This window comes from Culex pipiens, chromosome 3, assembly GCF_016801865.2.
Source record: "Culex pipiens pallens isolate TS chromosome 3, TS_CPP_V2, whole genome shotgun sequence".
NCBI classification, from domain to species: Eukaryota; Metazoa; Arthropoda; class Insecta; order Diptera; family Culicidae; genus Culex; species Culex pipiens.
Window position 1 is genome coordinate 121,314,701 of NC_068939.1, and position 23,507 is coordinate 121,338,207.

Here is a 23,507-nt window from a genome sequence, read left to right on the forward strand (position 1 = left end):
TAAGAAAATGTTGATGAAAGTCATTATTTTAAACTTCTCAAAGTGTCATGATTTTCTCAATGAACATGATTTTAAATCGGAAAACGGAATGCATTTTCGGATTCTTTGGACAATTTTCAACTAGGAGAAGGTTAAATAAGTTTGTAAATAATAAATAATGTGTTTTTGAAACTCAATTGAAAAAATCTCCAAATTTATAGGCAATTTCAGTTGAACAAATTTCATGTGAAATGTGAAAACTTGTGATTCGTGCTTCGAATTCAGTATAAAATGCAATATAAATCGAAAATTTTATTTAAAAAAACTAGTTTTAACAAATTGCAGGCAAATTTCCGACTTTTTAACAATTTTGCCTAAAATTTTTATGTGTTTTGTTAAAAAGCTTATAAACTTAGTTAACTAAATATAAACATTGATTTTTATTCTTTAAAACCATATCAGCTACTTTACTGCCGTTCTACACATAATTGTCCCATGTTCAAAAAAGTGCAACTGAGAAAAACGCGATTGAAATTTTTCGACCGATTTCTATGTTTCTACGCATAATTGTCCCGTGGGTTCCTATTCGCCCTATGTGTCCCTAATCGCCCCAGTTAGCAGTTTATCACCCTTATTTGTGATCCTCTTGCTATACAACAGGTAAACAAGACATAATGCTTCGTAAAACTAATGATTCCGAGTAAGGAAATATTTGGTGGGACAATTATGCGTAGAAGTTTAACGATGGGACAAACAGACTTGGTGTTGTTTTTAATGAGTTTCCGAACAAAGTACCAGATTTTATGTGTTTTCCTTAAAGTACACGTCAGACTAAACTTAAAAATGTCATTAAGTCAAAATCGTCCAAAACTAACATGGGACAATTATGCGTAGAACGGCAGTTTAGTGATGGTACATTTAACGTACAAATAAAGTTTAAACATCTTAAATATGATTTGAACAAGAACACTGTTGAAAAAACTTGTTTTCCAAAATAGTGCATGGACTTTGTGTGGCCTACCCCAGTACATGTTAAAAAAAAATCTTGAGAAAAACCTTACCTGTTGGAAAATATTCCAAAAACAAATTGAAATCCCATCAAAGTCACCCCGGTTTACGGTATGTATGTGACCAAAATTCTCACAGAGTTTTCTCAGCACAGGCTGAACCGATTTTGATCAAACCGGTCGCATTCAACTTGGTTTAGGGTCCCATACATCGCGATTGAATTGTTTGAAGTTTCGAATAGTAGTTCAAAAGTTATGTATGAAAATGTGTTTTCACATATATCCGGATCTCATTTAAATGTATGTTAACTATGTCCGGATCCATCATCCAACCCATCGTTGGTTAGGTAATAAAAATACCTTTCCAATGAGTCCAAAACATTGAAGATCTGGCAACCCTGTCTCGAGATATGGCCACTTAATTGATATTTATGTACTTTTTGGAAGCCGGATCCCACTTAAATGTATGTAAACTATGTCCGGATCCACCAGTCAACCCATCGTTGGTTAGGTAATCGAAAGACCTTTCCATCGAGTCCAAAACATTGAAGATCTGGCAACCCTGTCTCAAGTTATGAGCACTTGAGTGATATCTGTGTACTATTTTATTCCGGGTTAAAAAAATGACCACATCATATCACCCATTATTGGTAAAGAGTGAGGAAGGCATCAACCACATCGGTGGATTAAGATATTTTTTTGAAAAGAAATTCCATGAACATTGTTTGACCTACCCCAGTACATGTTTATTTCATAATTATTTAGACAAGTCTTACCGTTTCAATACCAAATGTACATAAGAAAAAGTAGTTTTTAAAATTTATTAAATTAACAGTATTTTTTCTCAACAATTTAAACCTGAATAAACCCACCGGCAGTAGGGTGACAATCGACATCACGGATACCCCCTGAATCAATTCCTTAGGCAAAAATAAGTAACTGTGAAAATTTTGAGCGAAATCGGTCTAGGCTTAAGGGTCGCTTTTCATCGTTGAAGTTGGTGAAAAATAACCCTTTCATACAAAAACGTCTTCTTTAAATCGTTAAAAACTCGTCAGGGTTGACACGGATCGTTTTGCGGTCTTTGGCAAGGTTGTTTGTCATAAAATTTGACATAAGAATCTCACACTTGACAATGATCCGACACATTTAACGGGGGTATCTCTTACGATTTTCCAAAATTTTCATTTAATCTTGTCACCGGCAGTTGTATACGTGTACTTTGTAGGGGAGTGTGGGGAGACTTGATCCCCTTTTTTTGTATCGCACATAACTCTGTCAATTTCTCACAAAACTATAAACTTTTTGCATGAATTGAAAGCTTAAACATTCATCTATGTTTGGCTAATAAGGGTATTTCATCAGATGAACTCTTCGAATCATGCCAAGCGTTTTAAAAAAATATTTTAAAACGGCATTTTAAAAATGTTAGGGGTAACTTGATCCCCCTTTCAACATTTTGAAGAAATCTTAAGCAAAATGTTTCTTATTCATCCAAACTTTTAATTTTCTATAAGTTACAGCAATTTCACATAAAACTTGTACGTTAGTGTTCAAAATATAACAAGTTTAGTTTGTAAAATAATTAAAAACTTAATATTTTCTTTTTTAGACTAAAATTAAGCATGTTTACAAAAGCTGGAAATTTTTGTTTACAAAACTTTTCAAAAAAGGTTCTAACTGCAGTAAGTTATGTACAACTATACTAAAGGAAACTATGTACGAAAACCCAGCCCAATTATTTAATCTTGAGGCTGATTCCGGTGACTGTAAAAATGCAGGGATCAAGTCTCCCTAAACGCACTTTTTTAAACAATTGATTGCAAAAATAGTATGACGATAAATTTAACGTCAAATGCGTAAGGGTTTTGGAGTTGACAAGTTTATCAAACAATTCATGTATAAAAAATATTTTTGTGAATAATTTTTGAGTGTTTTCTATAGATATCAAAACAAAGAAAAAAAGATCTCTTGGAAGTTTTTTGCAGCTCGTTTTAGAAAAATGTGTGTAACTCAAACTAAACATTTTTTATTTTTTTTCTTCGTTTTCAACAATGAATTTTAGTTAATTTCGCACAACTTTCTAGAACAAAGCTAATTGTTTTACCCACATGCTGACGAGATACAGGCTTGGGATCAAGAGTCCCCGGGGATCAAGTCTCCCCACTCTCCCCTACACACTTTGTAAGGGCACTTGTATGAAATGCCAAAACACACGACTTCTAAAAGGTTAAGCAATTAATACATCTAAAATTGGCCAAACTTTTACTCACTTAACATATTTTTTTTTTAATTCTAAAAAGTTTCGACATGATATTCTTTCATTTGAGCTGGCTATAATAGACGATTTTAATTACAAATTATGCAAGTTTACAAACGTGCAACGCATTATGCCGGAACGCAAAGTTCAGTTGGTACAGTAAGTTGAAAACATCTAGAATTCAATATAATTTTTGAAGGTTGAACGAACAAAAGGTCGAAGCCAAAAGGTTGAAAAAAAAAATACTTCTTATATCTTATACGCAACCCCTCAAAATTTTTATTAACGAGAGAATGAACTATCAATGCATTGATTTGTTCTTCGATAATATAAGTAGTAACCAACTAAAATAAGTTAATGAGAATCTACGAATTTTCTATTCTTCAGAAAAACAAAGAATAGCTATTTTGTAATATGTTCAACTTGCGTTTCTCACGAACTATTTTTACATTAATGCATACGGTTCATTTTGTATACAAGCAAAACTGAAGAGACTGCTTCTGAATGTCCACTGTTATGTCAGCAGACAGAAGACAACCCATTAATCCTACGTTCGGCCCACTCGGTAGCACTGACCACTAAAAAGCATTTCTGAACCTCCTAAAAATGGCAGTTTTTGCATCGAAATTTTGGACGCCAATTCCATGAAAAGAGTGGGGGAGTGCTTTCAGGAAGCCGTGCCCACGTGAAAGCGTATTCTGTTTGACTAATGCTTTTCCCCCCTTTTAATAAGAGAGTGCTTTTGTATACGTCAAACAAAAGTCCAATAAAGTAACTCCATTGAATATCTGTGGCTGAGACTAATTAACATGGATTTTGTGCTTAATTGGTGAAGGGACGCATTTGACTGGGTTGCATTTTCCACCTCATTAGCTCTTTAATTAATAACTTTTCGTTTCATCCTCTTTTGCCCCATCAGCGAGCAGCGTCAGCGATTTGACCAACGGAACGCCACTAACGCAGACCATTTCCGGCATGCCCGACCCCATGGACATCAACGCCAAACTGTTGAATGTGAGTGTTTTGAACAGCGGCAACAACAACAACAAAAAGTTCAAAGCTTGACCTTAATCTGCTCTCCCGCAGGACCAACGTTCACTCAAGCGCAGCCACAACGATCCGGCCCTGCTGTACCGTGGCCCGGGTGGTGCCGAACTGCCCAAGGACGTCCTCGACGAGCTGTCGCAGTTTACGAGCAAAAAGAAGACCGGCATCATCGACGTGTACTGGCTGTACGACGACGGAGGCCTGACCCTGCTCCTGCCGTACATCATCAGCACGCGGCGAAACTGGAGCTCGTGCAAGCTGCGGGTCTTTGCCCTAGCTAACCGCAAGACGGAGCTGGAGTTTGAGCAGCGTAATATGGCTAGCCTGTTGGCCAAGTTCCGGATTGACTATTCGGATCTGAAGCTGCTGCCGGACGTGACCAAGAAGCCCGAGGCGAACACGGTCGCTTACTTCAAGAACCTTATCAAGGACTTTAACGGGGATGAGCCAGGTTAGTTGGGATTGTCTACGCAAAGAGTTGCCAAGTTGCCGAAGCAAAAATTGACGAAAATTTAATCAATATCAAATGAAAACATTGGTTGTTGATTTGATGGCCTCGGGACCAATGCGCACACATCTGAGAATATTTTTATATGATTTTTCAGGATGGTTTTCGTGACATATTCAAAAATGGTGAATATCCATTTACGGGATTCAGAGTTATTATTATTTTTTTTTATTTATTTTTTTTTTTTTTTGATAAGGCCGATGCAAATATTTAAAAAAGTTTTTGTCCCTCGGCCCTGGCCGAGGTCAAGGGGGGGGGGGGGGGTCCGGGTTGGTACGAAATTCCAACGAAAAATCTATTCTATCGATACAAATACCCCCAAAACGGTGTGTTATACCCACTCCAAAATGTTTATTTGGCAATTCTATGGTAATATATTGACATTTAGTTGAATTGAAAGTTTGCAAAATTAAGTTAAGATAAGTTTTATATAGAATTTTCAGAGTTATATAAACTTTTATACTAAGTTGTTAGTAAACTTTATATTCAATCCAAATTATTTTTTTTTAATCTGTCAAGGATGCCTATTTGGAGTTGGGAGACTAGATTTATGGTGATTTGTCAACAAATAACATTATTTATGTTAATTTTTCAAAAGGGGGGGGGGGGGGCAAAAAAATAAAAAAATATAAAAATTTAAATAACAAGCCATAATCTTCACATTTAAATGAAAAAAGTGTTTTAAAATGCATTTTACACTAGTTCAGTTGTTTTGCAATCATTAGTTTTCAAAAAATCTAAGATCTGACAAAAACAAAAATTGTATCGAAAAAAAAGATTTTACATCGAAAATTTTCAAAAAATCTTAAGATTTTTTAATAAACCCAAACATGTTAAAAATGATTTTAAACGCAGGAGAATGTATTTTAGTTTGATTTCAGCTGGTTGCACTTGAATTTTCATTGAAATTTTGAAGTTTATTGTAAAAATATTTTTTTGCCCCCTGATTTTTCAGGCCAATTTTGAAGGGGGGGGGTGACAAAAACTTTTAAAAATATTTGTACCAGCCTAAAAATTTATCGATTTTTGGGATATCAATCTAACTAAAAATACCATGCGTCTCCAGCAAAAAGTACTGGAAGGAAGTGCGACAAAAGGTCGAAGGACACAAGGTCAAATGGACAGAAGGTCGAATACTAAACGGTCGAAAGACATTAAGACGAATTGACAAAGGTCGAAAGTGAACAAATCGTCGAAAGGACAAAAAGTAACTTCTAAAAAAAATAATGGATTTTTTTTTCTTTAAAAACAACCTAGTCTTGATAAAAGTAAGTAAATCTTTCCCTGTTCCTGAGGGGAACACACTTGAAGAGTATAGGGGCAGGCATTTACAAAGCGGATTCAGTGTCAATTTCATTCTCAACTTAATGTTAACATGTTAAGGTTATTGTTAACATTCCATAGGTCGCCTCCCTAAGGTGTCGTGATAAGGTCCAATTTGTGACGATACACTACCTTCCCTTTACTAAGCAATCGAATCCAGAAGAGAAACGGTCACCAGTTGTATTGGTCCGAGCCGGGATTTGTTACCGGGAGCGTTACCACTAGGCTACGTGGCTCGTGGCTAGTCTTGATCATCCTACAAAATCGTGAGATTTTCAAAAAAAAGTCGTACTTTTTCTGTATGTTTTTTTTTTTCTATTTTTGAAAACAACGACATAAGAAGTTCCTCAAAAAACTGACTTCTAAAATATTTTTTGAGATTTTCCAGTCTGCAAAAAGAAACTATTTTTGCTTTTTGTATAATTTTGGTGAGTTTTTTCATTCTTTCAGACATTCCATTCTTTCAATTACCGTCAGTGGGGGTGACATTGGGTCTGGGGGGTGAGATTGGGTCAAAGTATTTTTTTTACGGATTTTACAATTTCTAAGGTACTTCTCAACTAAATTCTGTTAAAAGGGTTGTGCAAGGGACATCTTAAGATGACTTTGCTGAAAAAATCTCATTCCTAGAACAAATTCTGTACAGCCGTCAAAAATTGAGGTACGTTTTTGGCCAAAAATGACCTTTCGAAAAATCAACTTTTTAATTATTTTTTTTTGAATTGATCAAAAAGTACCCAAATGTTTGAAAATCTCTAGTTCAAACATTTTAGCATGTCAATACGATTCCCTAGAACAAGAAACATTGTTGTTGTTTGTTGACTTGTTTTTACCATATCTTTGTATTTGAGCATCATTTTAGTTTTATTTGATCCAATGTCACCCCCTCTAAGGGATGAGATTGGGTCAATTTTCAAACTATTGGCATTTAAGGCAGTGTTCATCAAAATCCAACATATTTTGGGAAAATGTTAGTAAACAAATCTACGTTGATTGATTTTCGTTGTTATTTAAATTGTTTTTGTTATTAGGAAATCACGAGAGGTGTATCGTTTTTGACCCATAGTCACCCCCATTCAAAATTTTCGCAAAACTACGTATATTTGAAAAAATACCAATTTTTTTTTTGCAATATGGGTATTAAATGATCGGGATTTTTTCATTCATTTCCAATGTAATAACAATTTTTTTTTTAAAATACTCAACATATTCCCAAAACTACGTCTTATCGGAAAAGTACACAAAAATTAAGTTTTTTACAATCAATCAAATCAAAATCAAATTATTCGCTCTACAGCATTGCCTTGGCGTTCTCGATTGCAAGATTCCTACTCGTAACTAGGTGTCCGAAGGCTTGATTGTTGAGGCAATTGCAAACCTCTTTTTACACCTTAGCTTCCATCCACCCCGGGATTCGAACTGACGACTTTTGGATTGTTAGTCCAACTGCCTACCAGCGACTCCACCGAGGCAGGACCCAGGGAGACGACTCCTACACCTGGACTGAGCTAACGATCTAACCTTTTTAGGTTAGTCCGGGGCCAACATTTACTTCCCGTCCGACGGAAGGCGTGATCAGACAAATCTCGTCTCGAAAAATGCCACCAGGACCGTCTGGGATCGAACCCAGGCCCACTGGGTGAGAGGCAATCACGCTTACCCCTACACCACGGTTCCCGGCTAGTTTTTTACAATATGGGTATCAAATGCTAGAGAATTTTTAATACATTTCGAATGTAACAACATCATTTTTTTAAATACTAAAAAAAATTCCCAAAACTACGTCTTTTTGAAAAAGTACTCAAAAATTCAGTTTTATACAAAATGGGTATCAAATGATAGGGATTTTTTCATACATTTCGAATGTAATGCTTTGAAAATACTCAAAATGTTCACAAAACTACGTTTTTAAGAAAAAAAAATACTATAAGGCCGTTGCAAATATTTTTTGAAGTTTTTGTACCTCGGCTCTGACCAAAATATAATAATTGAAATATAAAAATTGAAATTGAAAAACTACATATTTCGAAAAAATACAAATTATTTCATTGTGGTTTGTGGTTTGGTTGAGAGTTTTAGCAGAATGCATTACTATGAATTCAATGAGACGAGTTGTTCCTTTAAATTCCGTTGTATATATTGAGAGCTGAAATGAAAAGAACAACTCGTATCGTTGTATTCATCATAATTTCAGTTTTTTTACAATATGGGTATCAAACGATCGGAATTATTTCATACATTGCGAATGTTATAACAATTTTTTTTTGAAATACTCAAAGTTTTCACAAAACTACGTATTTTTGAAAAAATACTCAAAATTTCAAAAATGCGATCATTTGATACCCATATTGCAATAACAATTTTTTCAAGGTTTTTTTCATAAATTAAAAAAAATCATTTTCAAAATACAGGAAAATGGAAAAAAAAATTAAAAAAAAAATAAAAAAAAATAAAAAAATTAAATAAAAAAAGTAATGTTATTATGGTTGTTATGGATAGCTGCCATCATCCCGAATACAAAACACTATAATTGTTTTATGTTTGCATGATTTTTCATACGGTTATAGCCAATGCCTCTCATATAGCCGAAATCCTATAAGCTCTGTCTCGGTTTTGCATTCCCCATATGCGGTGCTGAACCGAGGACTGTATCGATCATTTGATCATCTCGTCGTCTTGTACCCTTCTACAAAGTTGCAGGTAATCAGTGTCTTGCGAACCTTCGTGGTGAACGGACACTAGAGCTGCGGTATTTTTTACTACCTAAGCTCAGAGTTATTCCAAAACAAAATTCACAGTCTTTTTAAAGACTACCTGAGTTATTTTCCAAAAATCTAAACAGTCTTTTCAAGACTAACCCCACCTGAAATTTTGTTGTATTTTACAAACGAAGCCATCTTTTGAAGAGAACTTTGCTTGCAAAATGCGTCAAAACAAAGGTAAACGCAAATCTTCTGAAGATTTGGTCGTTACGTCGGTGAAGCGTTTGAACGCTAAACCGGCTAACGGAAACAGAAAAAGAAAACAGCCTCATCCGAGGTCTGATTCTGATTCTGAAAGTGAGGTCAATCCTCCAATTCCATTGGCAAACAGTTTCGGTGTTTTATCCGAAACTGTTGACAAGGATCCTTCTCCTCGTACTGAGCCTTCTGCCGTCGAGAAACGAGTAAAGGCTCCGCCAATTGTAGTGACTTCCGTCTCCGATTTGGCCAGCTTTCGAACGCAACTGAAGAATTGCAAGGAAACTTGCAATTTGAAAGTTTCGTTCCAGCTTGGTCGAAGAGGAGAATGTCGCTTGTTGACGGAATCTTTACAAGATCACCAAACTTTTGTTGGTTATTTGAAAAACCACAAACACAATTTCTACACGTATGAGACCAAGAATGCTCGGCCATTCAAGGCGGTCCTGAAAGGTCTCTCCAACGACTTGTCGGTGGATGAGATCAAAAACGAACTTAAGGTGTTGCTTGGCTTTGCCCCATCCCAAGTAATACCGATGAAGAAAAAATCAAACGGGAATATTTCTCGCTTTGGTTTGACTTCACAATTTTATCTGATTCATTTCAACAGAAATGAAATCAACAATTTGAAACTTTTGGACAAAGTTCAGTTTTTGTTCCATGTACGGGTAAAGTGGGAGCATTTTAAGAAACATGGCGGTAATGGCCAGAATCTGACCCAGTGCCGGCGTTGCCAGGCATTCGGTCACGGTACTGATCATTGCGCCATGGTTCCAAAATGCATGGTTTGCGGGGATTCTTCTCACGACAAGGACAATTGTCCCGTGAAAGAAGTCACCCAATTTAAATGTGCAAATTGTGGTGAAAATCACAAATCAAATTTTTGGGATTGCCCCATCAGAAAAAAGGTTTTGGATTCTCGTGCTAAGCATCAGCCGAAATCCAAACCGAAATTTTCTCAAAGTCAGGTTGTACCTGCATCTTTAAATCAAACGTTCGTGCTGTCTCACTCGAACAATTCTAGAAATACCCCTACCGTGGAAAAGTTAGGTAACAACAATGGCATTTCTTATGCTAACGTCGTTTCGGGTTCATCCACGAATTATAAATCCTCTACCAATCTTTCTGAAATTGGGCAGGTACCTCAAATCTCATTTGAAAATTTTTCTGCTGGCAACGCTTTGGGATCTTCTGATCTCGGCGATGTTACGTTTGAAAAAATGACTTTTTTGCAAAACTCACTGTTTGGTTTGATTCAAACAATGAGTAATGCTACATCCATGATGGAAGCAATCCAGATTGGATTAAAATTTGCGAATGATGTTGTTCTTACCCTGAAGTTTAATCATGGATCTAAGTAATTCCAGACGGTTTCCACGCGAAATCGACCACTCAAAATCCGGACCATCTCCGATCTTAATAAAACTTGCTGGATCGTTTGTCCTAATCAAATCAACAACTCCTGTGCACTCAGTTTAGTAATTCACAATGGCATTTGAGTTTTAGGAATTCTTTTAGTTTTAAATTATTGGTAATTACATTTAAATTGAAAAAATCATATCTTTCGAAGCAGATGTTCAAAAAATCGATCGAAAGTGTGTTTGAAAGAAAATCGTGCGCTCTTTTCAATGAAAATATTTCCAAAAGCCGAAACTTTCATTTTCGATCAAAAAACAGCCAAAAATCAAATTTTCTTCGAAAATCAGGCTGAATACACCCTTAGATTCAAATTTCGCCATTACCATTCGAAAGAGCGGACAATTTCCCACTTTTCTTCCATAGACACCAAGTTGGAGCGAAAGCGTTTTCGAATGGTTTGTAAATAAAAACCTTTTTTCGTTTTATTTTTTTATTTTTTTCCAAAAAACTAAATTACATGTTTTATGGCAAATTTTGTAACAGATCCCATTTTTAAGCTTAAAATAAAGTTCTGCTTCCGTGTTTTTGAGTTTTTCCTTGACGTACCAGTTTCAAATACATATGAAAGGAACGAAATAATTACTAAAGATAACCAAAAAAGGTGCACTTAAGGTAACATTTCCTGAACCACTTTTATTATGGAAAATTTTTTATCTCACTCGTCAGTGTTGTTAATACCTGCAAAATATTTTTTTTCCTATTTTTTTGGGTCTTAGGGTGATTCCTGTTGCGTCAGGGCGGTCCAAAGATGACAATTTTGAGTATTTTTAATAATCATTGTCAAACGCCGTTTAAACTGAACTCATGCGTATTTTTCCTTGAAAGCCAAATTAGTCACTTTCCATGTACAAACCGGATAACTTAAGTTGGTTTAAACAATGTCAAGTTTAAGCACTGCCTTAAAGGAGCTCTGGCTCACTGGCACGTGCTGCAGTATTAATGAAAAATGTAAAGATCGATGAAAAGATGAGAGGGCATGTAGCCCTACTCCATAAAAAAAGAAATAATCAGAATATCAGAATATGAAAAATAAGACAAACCGAGCCTAACTCCGAATGGAGTAGGTGAATGTTCCAACTTCCAGTTGGATGTGCGTAATTCGGTCTTTTCATATAAAAAAAAAAAAAAAAAAAGTTGTTTTTGGTAATTTGTGTTTTTTTTGCAAAATCGCAATAATTGTCATTTTAAAGCACACCCTGACGTGCCAGGAACCACCCTAATTACCTAACAAAAATTATGTATAAAACTATTTTTGGTAGAGAATCCCGAAGATTTGAAGCCGATCCGAGCACCTTAGAGTTTGACCATGCCGTTTGCCTGGCAAATTGTTGTATATCACTTAGCAGAATTTTGTAAGATGTTCAATAATTTGTCAACGTGTTTTTTTCCTACAATTAAAATAAAATTAAAATCCAAAACACTGGATTTTTGATTTGTCATCCTGAGAATAATTTAAGCAATAGTAGAACGAAAAGGGAATAAATATCACAGAATTTTACAATTTGTAACTTTTCAGAGATTTGATGAAATAGCATGTTTATTCTGCAAATTTATTCTTGATATAATAAGCTTCAAATCTACGCAAATAGTTTTGATAAACACGAATAAATGATGTTTCCAGATGAATTTGGAAAATAAAATAAGAAAAAAACTATTTTGCAGGTATTAACAACACTGACGAGTGAGATAAACATTTTTCCATAATAAAAGTGGTTCAGGAAATGTTACCTTAAGTGCACCTTTTTTGGTTATCTTTAGTAATTATTTCGTTCCTTTTATATGTATTTGAAACTGGTACGTCAAGGAAAAACTCAAAAACACGGAAGCAGAACTTTATTTTAAGCTTAAAAATGGGATCTGTTACAAAATTTGCCATAAAACATGTAATTTAGTTTTTTGAAAAAAAAATAAAAAAAAAACGAAAAAAGGTTTTTATTTACAAACTATTCGAAAACGCTTTCGCTCCAACTTGGTGTCTATGGAAGAAAAGTGGGAAATTGTCCGCTCTTTCGAATGTTAATGGCAAAATTTGAATCTAAGGGTGTATTCAGCCTGATTTTCGAAGAAAATTTGATTTTTGGCTGTTTTTTGATCGAAAATGAAAGTTTCGGCTTTTGGAAATATTTTCATTGAAAAGAGCGCACGATTTTCGTTAAAACACACTTTCGATCGATTTTTTGAACATCTGCTTCGAAAGATATGATTTTTTCAATTTAAATGTAATTACCAATAATTTAAAACTAAAAGAATTCCTAAAATTCAAATGCCATTGTGAATTACTAAACTGAGTGCACAGGAGTTGTTGATTTGAGTAGGACAAACGATCCAGCAAGTTTTATTAAGATCGGAAATGGTCCGGTTCAAAATCGTATTTTTATGGTCGATTTCCCGTGGAAACCGTCTCCATCAATATTATGAATTTTAATGCTCGCTCTTTAAAAGCGAAAGAAAATGAATTTTTCAACTTTTTACGAGTTCATAACGTGCATGTTGCTGTTATAACCGAAACATTTTTAAAAACTGGCACTTATTTGAAAAGTTATCCAGATTATAGAGTTATAACTAATAACCGAATGAATCGAAATGGCGGTGGAGTTGCAATAGTTATCCACCGTAGTATGACTTATAGCACGTTACGTGACTTTAAGTTAAAAGTTATTGAAAGTTTCGGCATTGAACTTGAAACTTCTTTTGGGAAAATTATGATTGCAGCTGCATATATGCCTTTCCAATGCACTGGGGAAAATAAAAATTATTTCAAAGGGGATTTGAATAAACTTACTCGGCATAGATCTCGATTTTTGATCATCGGTGATTTTAATGCCAAACACCAATCTTGGAATAATTCAAAAGTAAATTCCAATGGTAAAATTCTGTTCAGAGATTGCACTTCTGGTCTTTATTCGGTTTTATACCCGAATGGGCCAACTTGCTTTTCTTCTGTTAGAAATCCATCAACAATTGATTTGGTTTTGACAAATCAAAGTCAGTATTGTGGTCCTTTAGTGACTCATGCTGATTTTGATTCTGATCACCTTCCAGTAACTTTTTCACTTTCTCATGAAGCAGTTACCAGACCCAATAGTTCTGTGTTTAATTACCACAAAGCTAATTGGGACAGGTATCAGCATCATATTGAGAATAATTTAAATCATGATTTTGTTTTAGAAACCAAAGCTGATATTGATTCAGCCTTGGAATCTTTAACTAATGCAATTTTGGATGCTAGGAATATTGCTATTCCTAAAGTCCAAGTCAAATTTGATTCTCCCATTATTGATGACGATCTTCAGCTTCTGATTCGTCTGAAAAATGTTCGCCGAAGACAGTATCAACGTTCTCGTGATCCTGCACTGAAGCGAATTCAAAAAGATTTGCAAAAGGTTATTGACCACAGATTCACTCTCCTGCGAAATGAAAAGTTCGCAAGAGATGTCGAACAAATTAAACCTTATTCCAAACCTTTTTGGAAACTTTCAAAGGTTCTTAAGAAACCTCAAAAACCCATCCCTTCTTTAAAAGATGGTGATAATATTCTATTAACTAATGGGGAAAAAGCTCAAAAACTTGCTCAGCAGTTTGAGAGTGCTCATAATTTCAACTTGAATGTTTTGAGTCCTATTGAAAATCAAATTTCAATAGAATTTCAGAATATTGTTGAACAAGAATTTTCATCAGATGAAGTTTTTAATACGGATCTGAATGAAATAAAAACTATTATCAAAAAATTTAAAAATATGAAAGCCCCTGGTGAGGATGGCATTTTTTACATTTTAATAAAAAAATTACCAGAAGCAACTTTAAGTTGCTTGGTCAACATTTTCAACAAATGTTTTGATTTGGCATATTTTCCCAGTAGTTGGAAAAATGCCAAAGTAATTCCGATTTTGAAACCGGATAAAAATCCTGCTGAAGCCTCAAGCTATCGGCCCATTAGTTTGCTTTCATCTATTAGTAAATTATTCGAAAGAATAATTCTTAATAGAATGATGACGCACATTAATGAAAATTCAATTTTCGCTGATGAGCAGTTTGGATTTCGCTTTGGGCATTCAACTACTCATCAATTGTTGAGAGTTTCAAATTTAATTCGAAGCAACAAATCTGAGGGCTATTCTACTGGCGCTGCTCTTCTAGACATAGAAAAAGCATTTGACAGTGTTTGGCATAAAGGTTTGATTGCGAAATTGAAAAGGTTTAATTTTCCGATTTATATCGTGAAAATTATCCAAAATTATTTGACGGATCGTACTCTGCAGGTATGTTATCAGAATAGCAAATCTGATCAACTACCTGTACGTGCCGGCGTCCCTCAAGGAAGCATTTTGGGTCCAATTTTATACAATATTTTTACTTCTGACTTGCCTGATTTGCCCCCAGGATGTCAGAAATCACTTTTTGCTGATGACACAAGCATCTCCGCCAAAGGTAGAAGCCTTCGTGTCATCACAAGAAGATTACAAAAAAGCTTGGATATTTTCAATTCTTATTTGAAAGAATGGAAAATTACTCCAAATGCTGCAAAAACTCAACTTATTATTTTCCCTCACAAACCAAGGGCTGATTTTCTTAAACCAAAAAGTCATCACATTATAAAGATGAATGAGGTAAATTTAAAGTGGGAGGATCAAGTGAAATATCTTGGACTTGCTTTTGACAAAAACCTTACTTACAAGGATCACATTGAAAGTATCCAGGTTAAATGTAACAAATATATTGAATGTTTGTATCCACTTATAAACAGGAATTCTAGACTTTGTCTCAAGAATAAACTGTTAATTTATAAACAAATTTTCAGACCTGCCATGCTTTATGCTGTGCCGATCTGGACAAGCTGTTGCTTAACCAGGAAGAAAAAACTTCAGAGGATTCAGAACAAAATTCTGAAAATGATTCTGAAACTTCCTCCCTGGTTCAGCACCAGTGAACTTCATCAATTAGCCGAAGTTGACACTTTGGATGTTATGTCCAATAAGATAATTGATGCATTTCGACAAAAATCATTGCAGTCTTCAGCTGCATTGATCCGCTCTTTATATAGTTTATAAGTTAGTTTTAAGGTATCCCTTTTCCCTTTTGTACATGTAGGGCCTCCTACATTTTAAATCACTGAATAGCGAAAGCTACAATATTTCATGAATAAATGAAAGTTGCTAGTATTTAAAATTGAGGTGAAAAGTCATCGTTTGTGATTGGACACTCAATAATATTTTAACTGAATGAATGTACATGGAAAAGAAATTTGAATAAATATAAATTAAAAAAAAAAAAAAAAAGGTTGCAGGTAATTAAATTTCCTACAAGAATCTCACACTTGGACAATTTTGGGCGAGACCTGCGCCACCTGCTGCAAAAACCCTGAAGCGATGTTTTTCCCCATACATTTTTGCGATTTTCCCCATATAAACTTCAACGATGAAAAGCGACCCCTTAGCCTTAACCGATTTGGCTCAAAATTGGCACAGTTACTTGTTTTTGCCTAAAGAATCAATCCAGGGGGTTTCCCTTGAGATTTTTCGAAATTTTCAATTTTTCTTGTCATCCTTCTGTACAGCCGGTTTTGCAACTTTTTTTTGCCGATTTGTCATGATGATTCTTCATTTGAACGTCGTTTCTTTCCAAAATGACATTTTAAACATGAACTAGGTACATGTACTTTCTTGATGTCCTATGTATTGACAAGCAAAAACTATGAGGTAATTAGGATTAGACGCATGATACTTCATTGAAAGTCTGTAAACCTTTTATTTTTTGTAGTACCGTAAAACGGGGTGACTTTGATAGCCGCGGTGACTTTGATAGGTTTGCAAAATGAAGAGTACAATTAAAATACGTACGGAATTGTTTAGAATCATACTAACCGTGGTAGAAAAGTGTTCAAAGTACCTCATAAAGAAATTTTCACAATTTTTTTAAAATTTAAAAAGTTAGTAAACTATAGTTAAGAAACTGCTGATGAAAGTCATTTTTTAAACTTCTCAATGTGTCATGATTTTCTCAATGAACATGATTTTGAATCGGAAAACGGAATTAATTTTCGGATTCTTTGGACAATTTTTCTCTAGGAGAAGGGTAAATAAGTTTTTAAATAATAAATAATATGTGTTTCTGAAACACAATTAAAAAAAAACTCCAAATTTATAGGCAATTTCAGTTGAAAAAATTTCATGTAAAATATGAAAACTTTTGATTCGTGCTTCGAATTCAGTATAAAATACAATATAAATCAATGATTTTACAAACAAAACCAGTTTTAACAAATTTCACACAAAATTCCGTCTTTTTAACAATTTTACCTAAAATTTATATGTATTTTGTTAAAAAGCATATAAACTTAGTTGACTAATTATAAACATTGATTTTTTTTTCTTAAAAAACTATAAAGTGGTGGTACATTTAACGTACAAATAAAGTTTGAACAGCTTAAATATGATTTTAACAACAAAAACTATGACTATCAAAGCCGCCCCGAAATTTAAACAAGGATTTTTTTACGTAACTATTTTTCTAAACACTATTGAAAAAACTTTTTTTCCAAAATAGTGCATGGACTTTGTGTGGCCTACCCCAGTACATGTTTCAAAAATAATAATCTTGAGATAAACCTTACCTGTTGGACAATATTTCAAAAACAAATTGAAATCCTATCAAAGTCACCCCGGTTTACGGTGTTTTCTTTTTATACTGTTGGTATACCCCAGATGACCAAATATTGCAAGAGAAGAGATCATCCACTCGAAAGACTAAAATTTCCCCCCATTTTTCCACAGGTCAAATCTCCGAAGCGGAGCTGCTCGCCGTTCAAGACAAGACGAACCGTCACCTCAATCTGCGCGATTACGCGCTCGAGCACTCGAGCAAGTCGGACCTGGTCGTGATGACGCTGCCGATGCCCCGAAAGGGCGTCGTGTCCGCCCAACTCTATCTGGCCTGGCTGGAAACGCTCAGCCAGGGACTTCCACCGTTCCTGTTTGTGCGGGGCAACCAAACCAGCGTGCTGACGTTCTACTCCTAGAAAGGCTGGGCCACCGCTACGGGACGACTATTTGTTAAAAAGACCAAGTTTTTATCTCTGTTGAATTATGCATTAAAACCTTTCCCATTATATTTTTTTTTGGTTAGTCTTGTGCGACCGAGTCGTGTATTCCTCAACATCGCCGTAATTTATTTTCATGACTTTGCCAGTGGCGTAGGAGGAGAAGGAGGAAGAGGACGAAAAGTAGTACACAAAGTTTTAATTTAACTATTCATTTGACGAGCTTTTCGCACAGAATAATGATACAAACAATAGCTCGAGCACCTCCTGCGGGGATTTCAGCTAATTAGGATGAGCAGCAGGGCGGAGTAAACTTTAACTTCAGCATCCTTGCATTTTCCCCCCTCGTCGTGGAAGCTTAAATTTTCCCGCGCAATTTCACCGCATCATCCATTACTGTTATTGTATTGTTATTGCTTATCTCTTAGTGCCTTTCAAGTGTGCGCCGTTTTCGGTGTTTGCGTCAACAGATTCGCTGGAAATAAATAGAGGATGAGGACATTTGCAGCTATTTGTCCGTAAATAGATATGCAAATTTGTGCCAACAGATTTCTTCTGGACGTTGGGAACCATTTGGGAGCGGGGTCTTATTAATTAGAGCCAGCTGCTTCGGAAACGCGGGGAGATAAGAGCCACCCGAGCGTTGAGAGCTTTTGCGAACTTTTTGTCAATTTTCATTTGCAATTGAATGAACAGTACTGTTGGTATGGTTAAAAAGTGTTCAAACTTCCACGAGAAGTCAATTCATTCAATTCTTCGCTGATTCCAATCTTATCTTTGAGTTCCACAAACGCTTAAAAACTGTGCTCTACTAAAAACTTCGAGTAACCAAAAAAAGTTAAAGTTCATGTTCACGATTTCCCAATCAAGCTCCAGAAGAAACCGTGGAAATTGCCCCCAAAATAACTGCGTCCAAGCTAATCGCTCCGAGAATTCCCCGACAACAGCCCTCCAGTAACCATAAATCCACACTACGCAGTTGAGTGGTTTCTGATTTGATAGGAAATCTGCGGGCTACCTGGGTAATAAAACAAGAGAGAAAATCTCCGTCTTAATTCGAAGCAGCTTGCGAGCCTCCTTCCCCGGGGGTAGGAAGAACTTCTATGGAATTAATAGGCATGTCATTTTCCAGCAAACCCACGCCACACGAAAAAGCCTACACGCCTAAGAGAAAGCTACGCAGCAAACTTCGAAGTGAACGCAAAAAGTATTATTTACATTCTAGCACCGGTACCGGTACGTTAGGCGAAGAAAGTTTAATTAAACGTGCGGATGGTAAGCTAACATAAACATAAACTGATACGCCCCGAACGACATCCGCTAACGCATTTCATAACTGAGTGAAGCCCCAAACCCGCCTAAGGATATTTAGTCGGAGAGAGTTGTCTAGAGCCAACCCACACACAAGTTGGGATATGCAAGAAAGGTAAACTCTGTGTAAATCTCGGTGTAAATAGTAAACGTTTTCCATGCACTCACCATCCAACAAACCGGCGAAAAAAGCAGAAAATGATCATAACCAGACGATACGATAGAAATGTCAAGAATTATTCGTCCAAATAAAAAGGTGCTTCAAAACTTGTAAAAAGTGTTTTTTTTTTCTTGCTTAAAGTAATCCGAATTCCATCAAAACAGCTTTAGGTGAAATTGGACGTCGGTTGTTTTAATATTTTGGCATGGCTAAGCATTCAAAATTACGCCCTTTTGAAATGTAAGTCTTGATTCAAAAAAATCTAAATATTGTATTCGAAAAGATCGGAAAATTTTACGGCTGCGGGTCTTTGTTTTCTAAAACATATAAAAAAACGAAAATCAAGAAATACGTATATTGACAAAATAAGTTTTTGTGAAAAAAAAAGTTAATTAAAAAATCGGCAAATTTGTTTTTTTCCTGTAACAATTTTTTTTTTTTTTTCAATAGTCCTCAACAATACCTACAACTTTGCCGAAGACACCAAATTGATCAGTAAATTCACTCAAAAGTTACAGCTGTTTAAATATTTAACTACCAATTTTGTATGGACAGCTGCCAAAGTTGTATGGAGACTTGTATGGGTGAACCAATCACACAAAATAATTTATTTGGTCATAGGGAAGGCCCTCACAAAGTTTGAGCCAAATCAAAAAATACAAATAAAATCCGTTTCCGGTTTTGGTAGAGAGTTGCTCAAGGGTAAACGTTACACTTTATATTTCTCATTCCTTTTGGAACCAACAACGAGAGTGGTACTCCTCGACATTAGCTCCTGAAAAGTGCTAAAAAGTGCAAAAAATGTCTCACGGCAAGAAAAAGAGGCGGTCCTCACCAGCAGGATCGGTAGATTTGAAGAAGCTAAAGAATGCCGATGCGCTACCTGCAAAGCCAGGCAGTTTGAGCAAGGACGCTCAAAATTCGTCTGGACACCAGTTCGCTACCCTTCCTGTGGACGTGAGCGAGAAGGAAGAATTTGAACGACGGGAAAAGCTGATGGACTCAAATTTCTGCTACCTATCAGAAAGGATTACAACTAAGTTCGGGATTTCTTGAACAACACTAAGATTGAATACTACAGCCATGACGATCCAGGTAAACGCCCCATGAAACAGGTCCTCCGAGGCCTGTACGACATGGATGTGAGTGTGCTGAAAGAAGAGCTCAAAACTCTTAAGTTGAACTTGATCAAAGACTTCAAGATGACGAGACACAACAAGGAACAACTGTACCAGTTCGTAATTTACTCGTTCTACTGATTTTTTATGTTTTTTTAGATTTAAGTTAGGATTAGTTGTTAATGTGATTTTTTTCTTTTTTACCCAAATGTATTCGAATCAATGCAAAAATGTAAAACACTTTGAAATAAATAAATGAATGTGAACAGTTAATAATAAAACGAAAAATACTACAAAAATGAAGAGCATTAAGCCATACCACTTATCATGTAAAAGAAATGTAATTATTATACGAAAGTTCAATAAAGACATATTTAATTTCAAAAAATCTTTAGAAAGGGTTAAATAAATATTCGGAAATATGTTTTTTTTTGTGATTTTTACATGTAACCCCTTAAGTGTTATTTATACACTTTTCAGATATTTCGATGAAAATAATGTGGTTGATCATGCGACCCGACGTTAGTTAAATAATTGATAAACCAATTGAATGAGCCTAACTCATCGAAGTTGAGCAACTCTCTACGAAATCGGCCGATTTCGACCATTTTTATTTTTTGTATTTTTTGATTGTGCTCAAACTTTGTGGGGGCCTTCCCTATGACCAAAAAACTATTTTGTGTGATTCGTTCACCCATACAAGTCCCCATACAATTTTGGCTACTGTCCATACAAAAATGGTATGTAAATATTCAAACAGCTGTAACTTTTGAGTGAATTTTATGATCAATTTGGTTTCTTCGGCAAAGTTGAAGGTATTGGACTATTGAGAAAAAATAGGGGAAATATACCCTTTCTAATCAAACACCTATCTTCGTCATATGGAGAGTTTGATGGTCGATTAAAGCTCCAAAAATACTATTTAGGCTATAAACTTACCATCAACAGCACCGCCTCAAGTAAGCACGCAAATGCCACTTACTGGCCAAAAGGATCAAATGTAATGCACTTTTGATCATAATTTCTATTTTGCGAGACCATTTCTCATCATTTTGGTGGCACACACATCCGCACGCAAGATGAGAAGTTAACTGCTTAACGAAAGCCGCCATCAATATCAAATATTTTCAGAAATGGTCACTCATGGTCATACATACCATACCAATCAGCATAGCGCACCAGGTACGCGTGCTGTAGCAAGAAGACGCTTCCATCTTTCTCGGTCTTGGGCTGCTACTCGCCAATTTCCCAGGTTACAGATCTTCCGGATATCAGCATTCACTTGATCTCCCCACCGTGCGCGCGGTTTCCCTGCTCTCCTGCCTGTTCCGCCAGCTGGTTCAGCGCGGTCAAAAAGCAGTCTGACAGGCTGGCTCTCGTCCATTCGGGCGACATGAGCCTCCCGATCTTCGCCTGGGTGGCGATGGTCGTTTTTTCAAGAAACGCGTGCAGTTCGTGGTTCATGCGTCTTCGCCACACTCCGTCAGACACCTGCACTCCACCGTAGATCGTTCGCAGCACCTTCCGTTCGAAAACTCCAAGGGCACGTTCGTCCTCCTGCCGCAACGTCCAGGTCTCGTGGCCATAGAGGACTACCGGTCTAATCAGTGTTTTGTACATCGTCAGCTTCGTGCGGCGCTGCACTCGATCCGATGTGAGAGTCTTCCGTAATCCGAAGTAAGCACGATTCCCAGCAAAAATACGAGTCCGGATCTCTTTGCTGGTGTCGTTGTCGGCGGTTACCAGCGATCCCAAGTACACGAACTCGCTCACCTCCTCCAACTCATCACCATCCACAGTTAGAGGGGTGAGACTTGGGGGGCCGACGTCCTTCGAACCCCTTCCTCTCATGTACTTCGTCTTCGTCGTATTCATGCCAAGTCCTACACGCCTTGCTTGTACCTTCAGTCGGGTGTAGACATTCTTCACCGTCTCCAGGTTTCTTGCCACAATGTCGATGTCATCGGCAAAAGCAAGCAGCTGGTAGGACCTGTTCAAAATCGTGCCACTCGTTTCGATGCCCGCCCTTCGAATAATGCCCTCAAGGGCGACGTTGAATAGCGCACAGGATAAGCCATCACCTTGCCGCAGCCCTCGGCGTGATCCAAAGGGTTCCGCTAAGTCCCCCGAAACACGCACGTGACACAACACACCGTTCAAGGTAGCCTTGATCAGCCGAGTCAGTTTATCCGGAAACCCGTTCTCGTGCATAATCTGCCATAGCTGCTCGCGGTCGAAGATGTGATGTGTGGGCACGTTGTACTCACGACATTTCTCGAGGATCTGTCGGAGACAAAATATTTGGTCCGTGGTGGCGCGCGCGCCAGTGAAGCCCGCTTGGTAGGGCCCCACGAACCTCCTTGCATGGGGTGACAGCTGGCGGCAGAGAATCTGGGAGAGGATTTTGTAGGCCGCGTTGATAAGCGTGATGCCGCGGTAGTTGCCGCAGTCCAGCTTATCGCCCTTTTTATAGATGGGGCACACGACACCATCCATCCACTCCTCCGGTAGCTTCTCCTCCTCCCAGATCTTGGAGATCACGCAGTGAAGCGCCCTCGCCAGTTTCTCTCCTCCATATTTGAAGAGCTCACCGGGTAACCGATCCTTGCCGGCAGCTCTGTTGTTCTTCAGCTTCCTGATCTCCCTCTTCACCGTCTCTAGATCAGGCGCCGGGAACTGTTCATCAGCTGCGGGCGCTCCAAGGTTGACTCCAACGCCGTCTCCGTCCGCTTCATCGCCGTTGAGGTGCTCGTTGAAGTACTGCTTCCAGCTTTCCAACACCTCGCTCTTGTTTACGATCAGGTTTCCACCGTTGTCCCTGCACACATCGGCTCGCGGCACGAAGCCTTTGCGGGACCGGTTCACCTTTTCGTAAAACTTACGCGTTTCGTTAGTTCGGAATAGCTGCTCCATTTCCGCGCAATCTCGGTCTTCTTGCTGGCGCTTCTTAAGCTTAAAGACCGCGACCTGCCGATTCCGAGCCTGCCGGTACCGTTCCACGTTCCCTCTCGTCGCCTTGTGCAGCTTCTTATCGTAAGCTATCTTCTTCTCGGCGGTAATCTGTTGGCACTCGTCATCGTACCAATCGTTTCGACTGACTCGGATCGCACTACCCAGCGTGGCTTCTGCTGCACTGCCGATGGCTGAGCGAATACGGCTCCAACCATCTTCGAGCGAGGCTGCGCCAAGTTCCTCCTCACCTGGCAGATTCGCATCCAGCTGCTGCGCGTACCTGTGGGCCACATCTCCGTTCTGCAGACACGCGGTGTTGAACGGAGGGGCCCGCCGGCTTCGGCGTTGGTTGAACACCGTCGACAGCTTTGAGCGCATGTCAACTCCAACTAGGTAGTGGTCCGAGTCAATATTCGCACCACGAAAG

The 23,507-nt window shown here is 37.3% G+C and overlaps 1 protein-coding gene across 2 annotated transcripts in view; it reads left to right on the forward strand.

The window, feature by feature from the left end:
• The window catches only part of LOC120413077 (bumetanide-sensitive sodium-(potassium)-chloride cotransporter), a 113,760-nt gene extending 94,633 nt beyond the window's left edge, over positions 1-19,127 (forward strand). For both annotated transcript variants that reach the window (XM_039573779.2, XM_039573780.2), the window contains 3 exons: positions 4,166-4,260; positions 4,333-4,744; positions 17,274-19,127. In XM_039573779.2, the coding sequence (XP_039429713.1) occupies positions 4,166-4,260; positions 4,333-4,744; positions 17,274-17,518 (752 nt within the window). In that variant the 3' untranslated portion in view covers positions 17,519-19,127. The remainder of the gene's footprint in view (positions 1-4,165; positions 4,261-4,332; positions 4,745-17,273) is intronic.
• Positions 19,128-23,507: the final 4,380 nt, after the last annotated feature.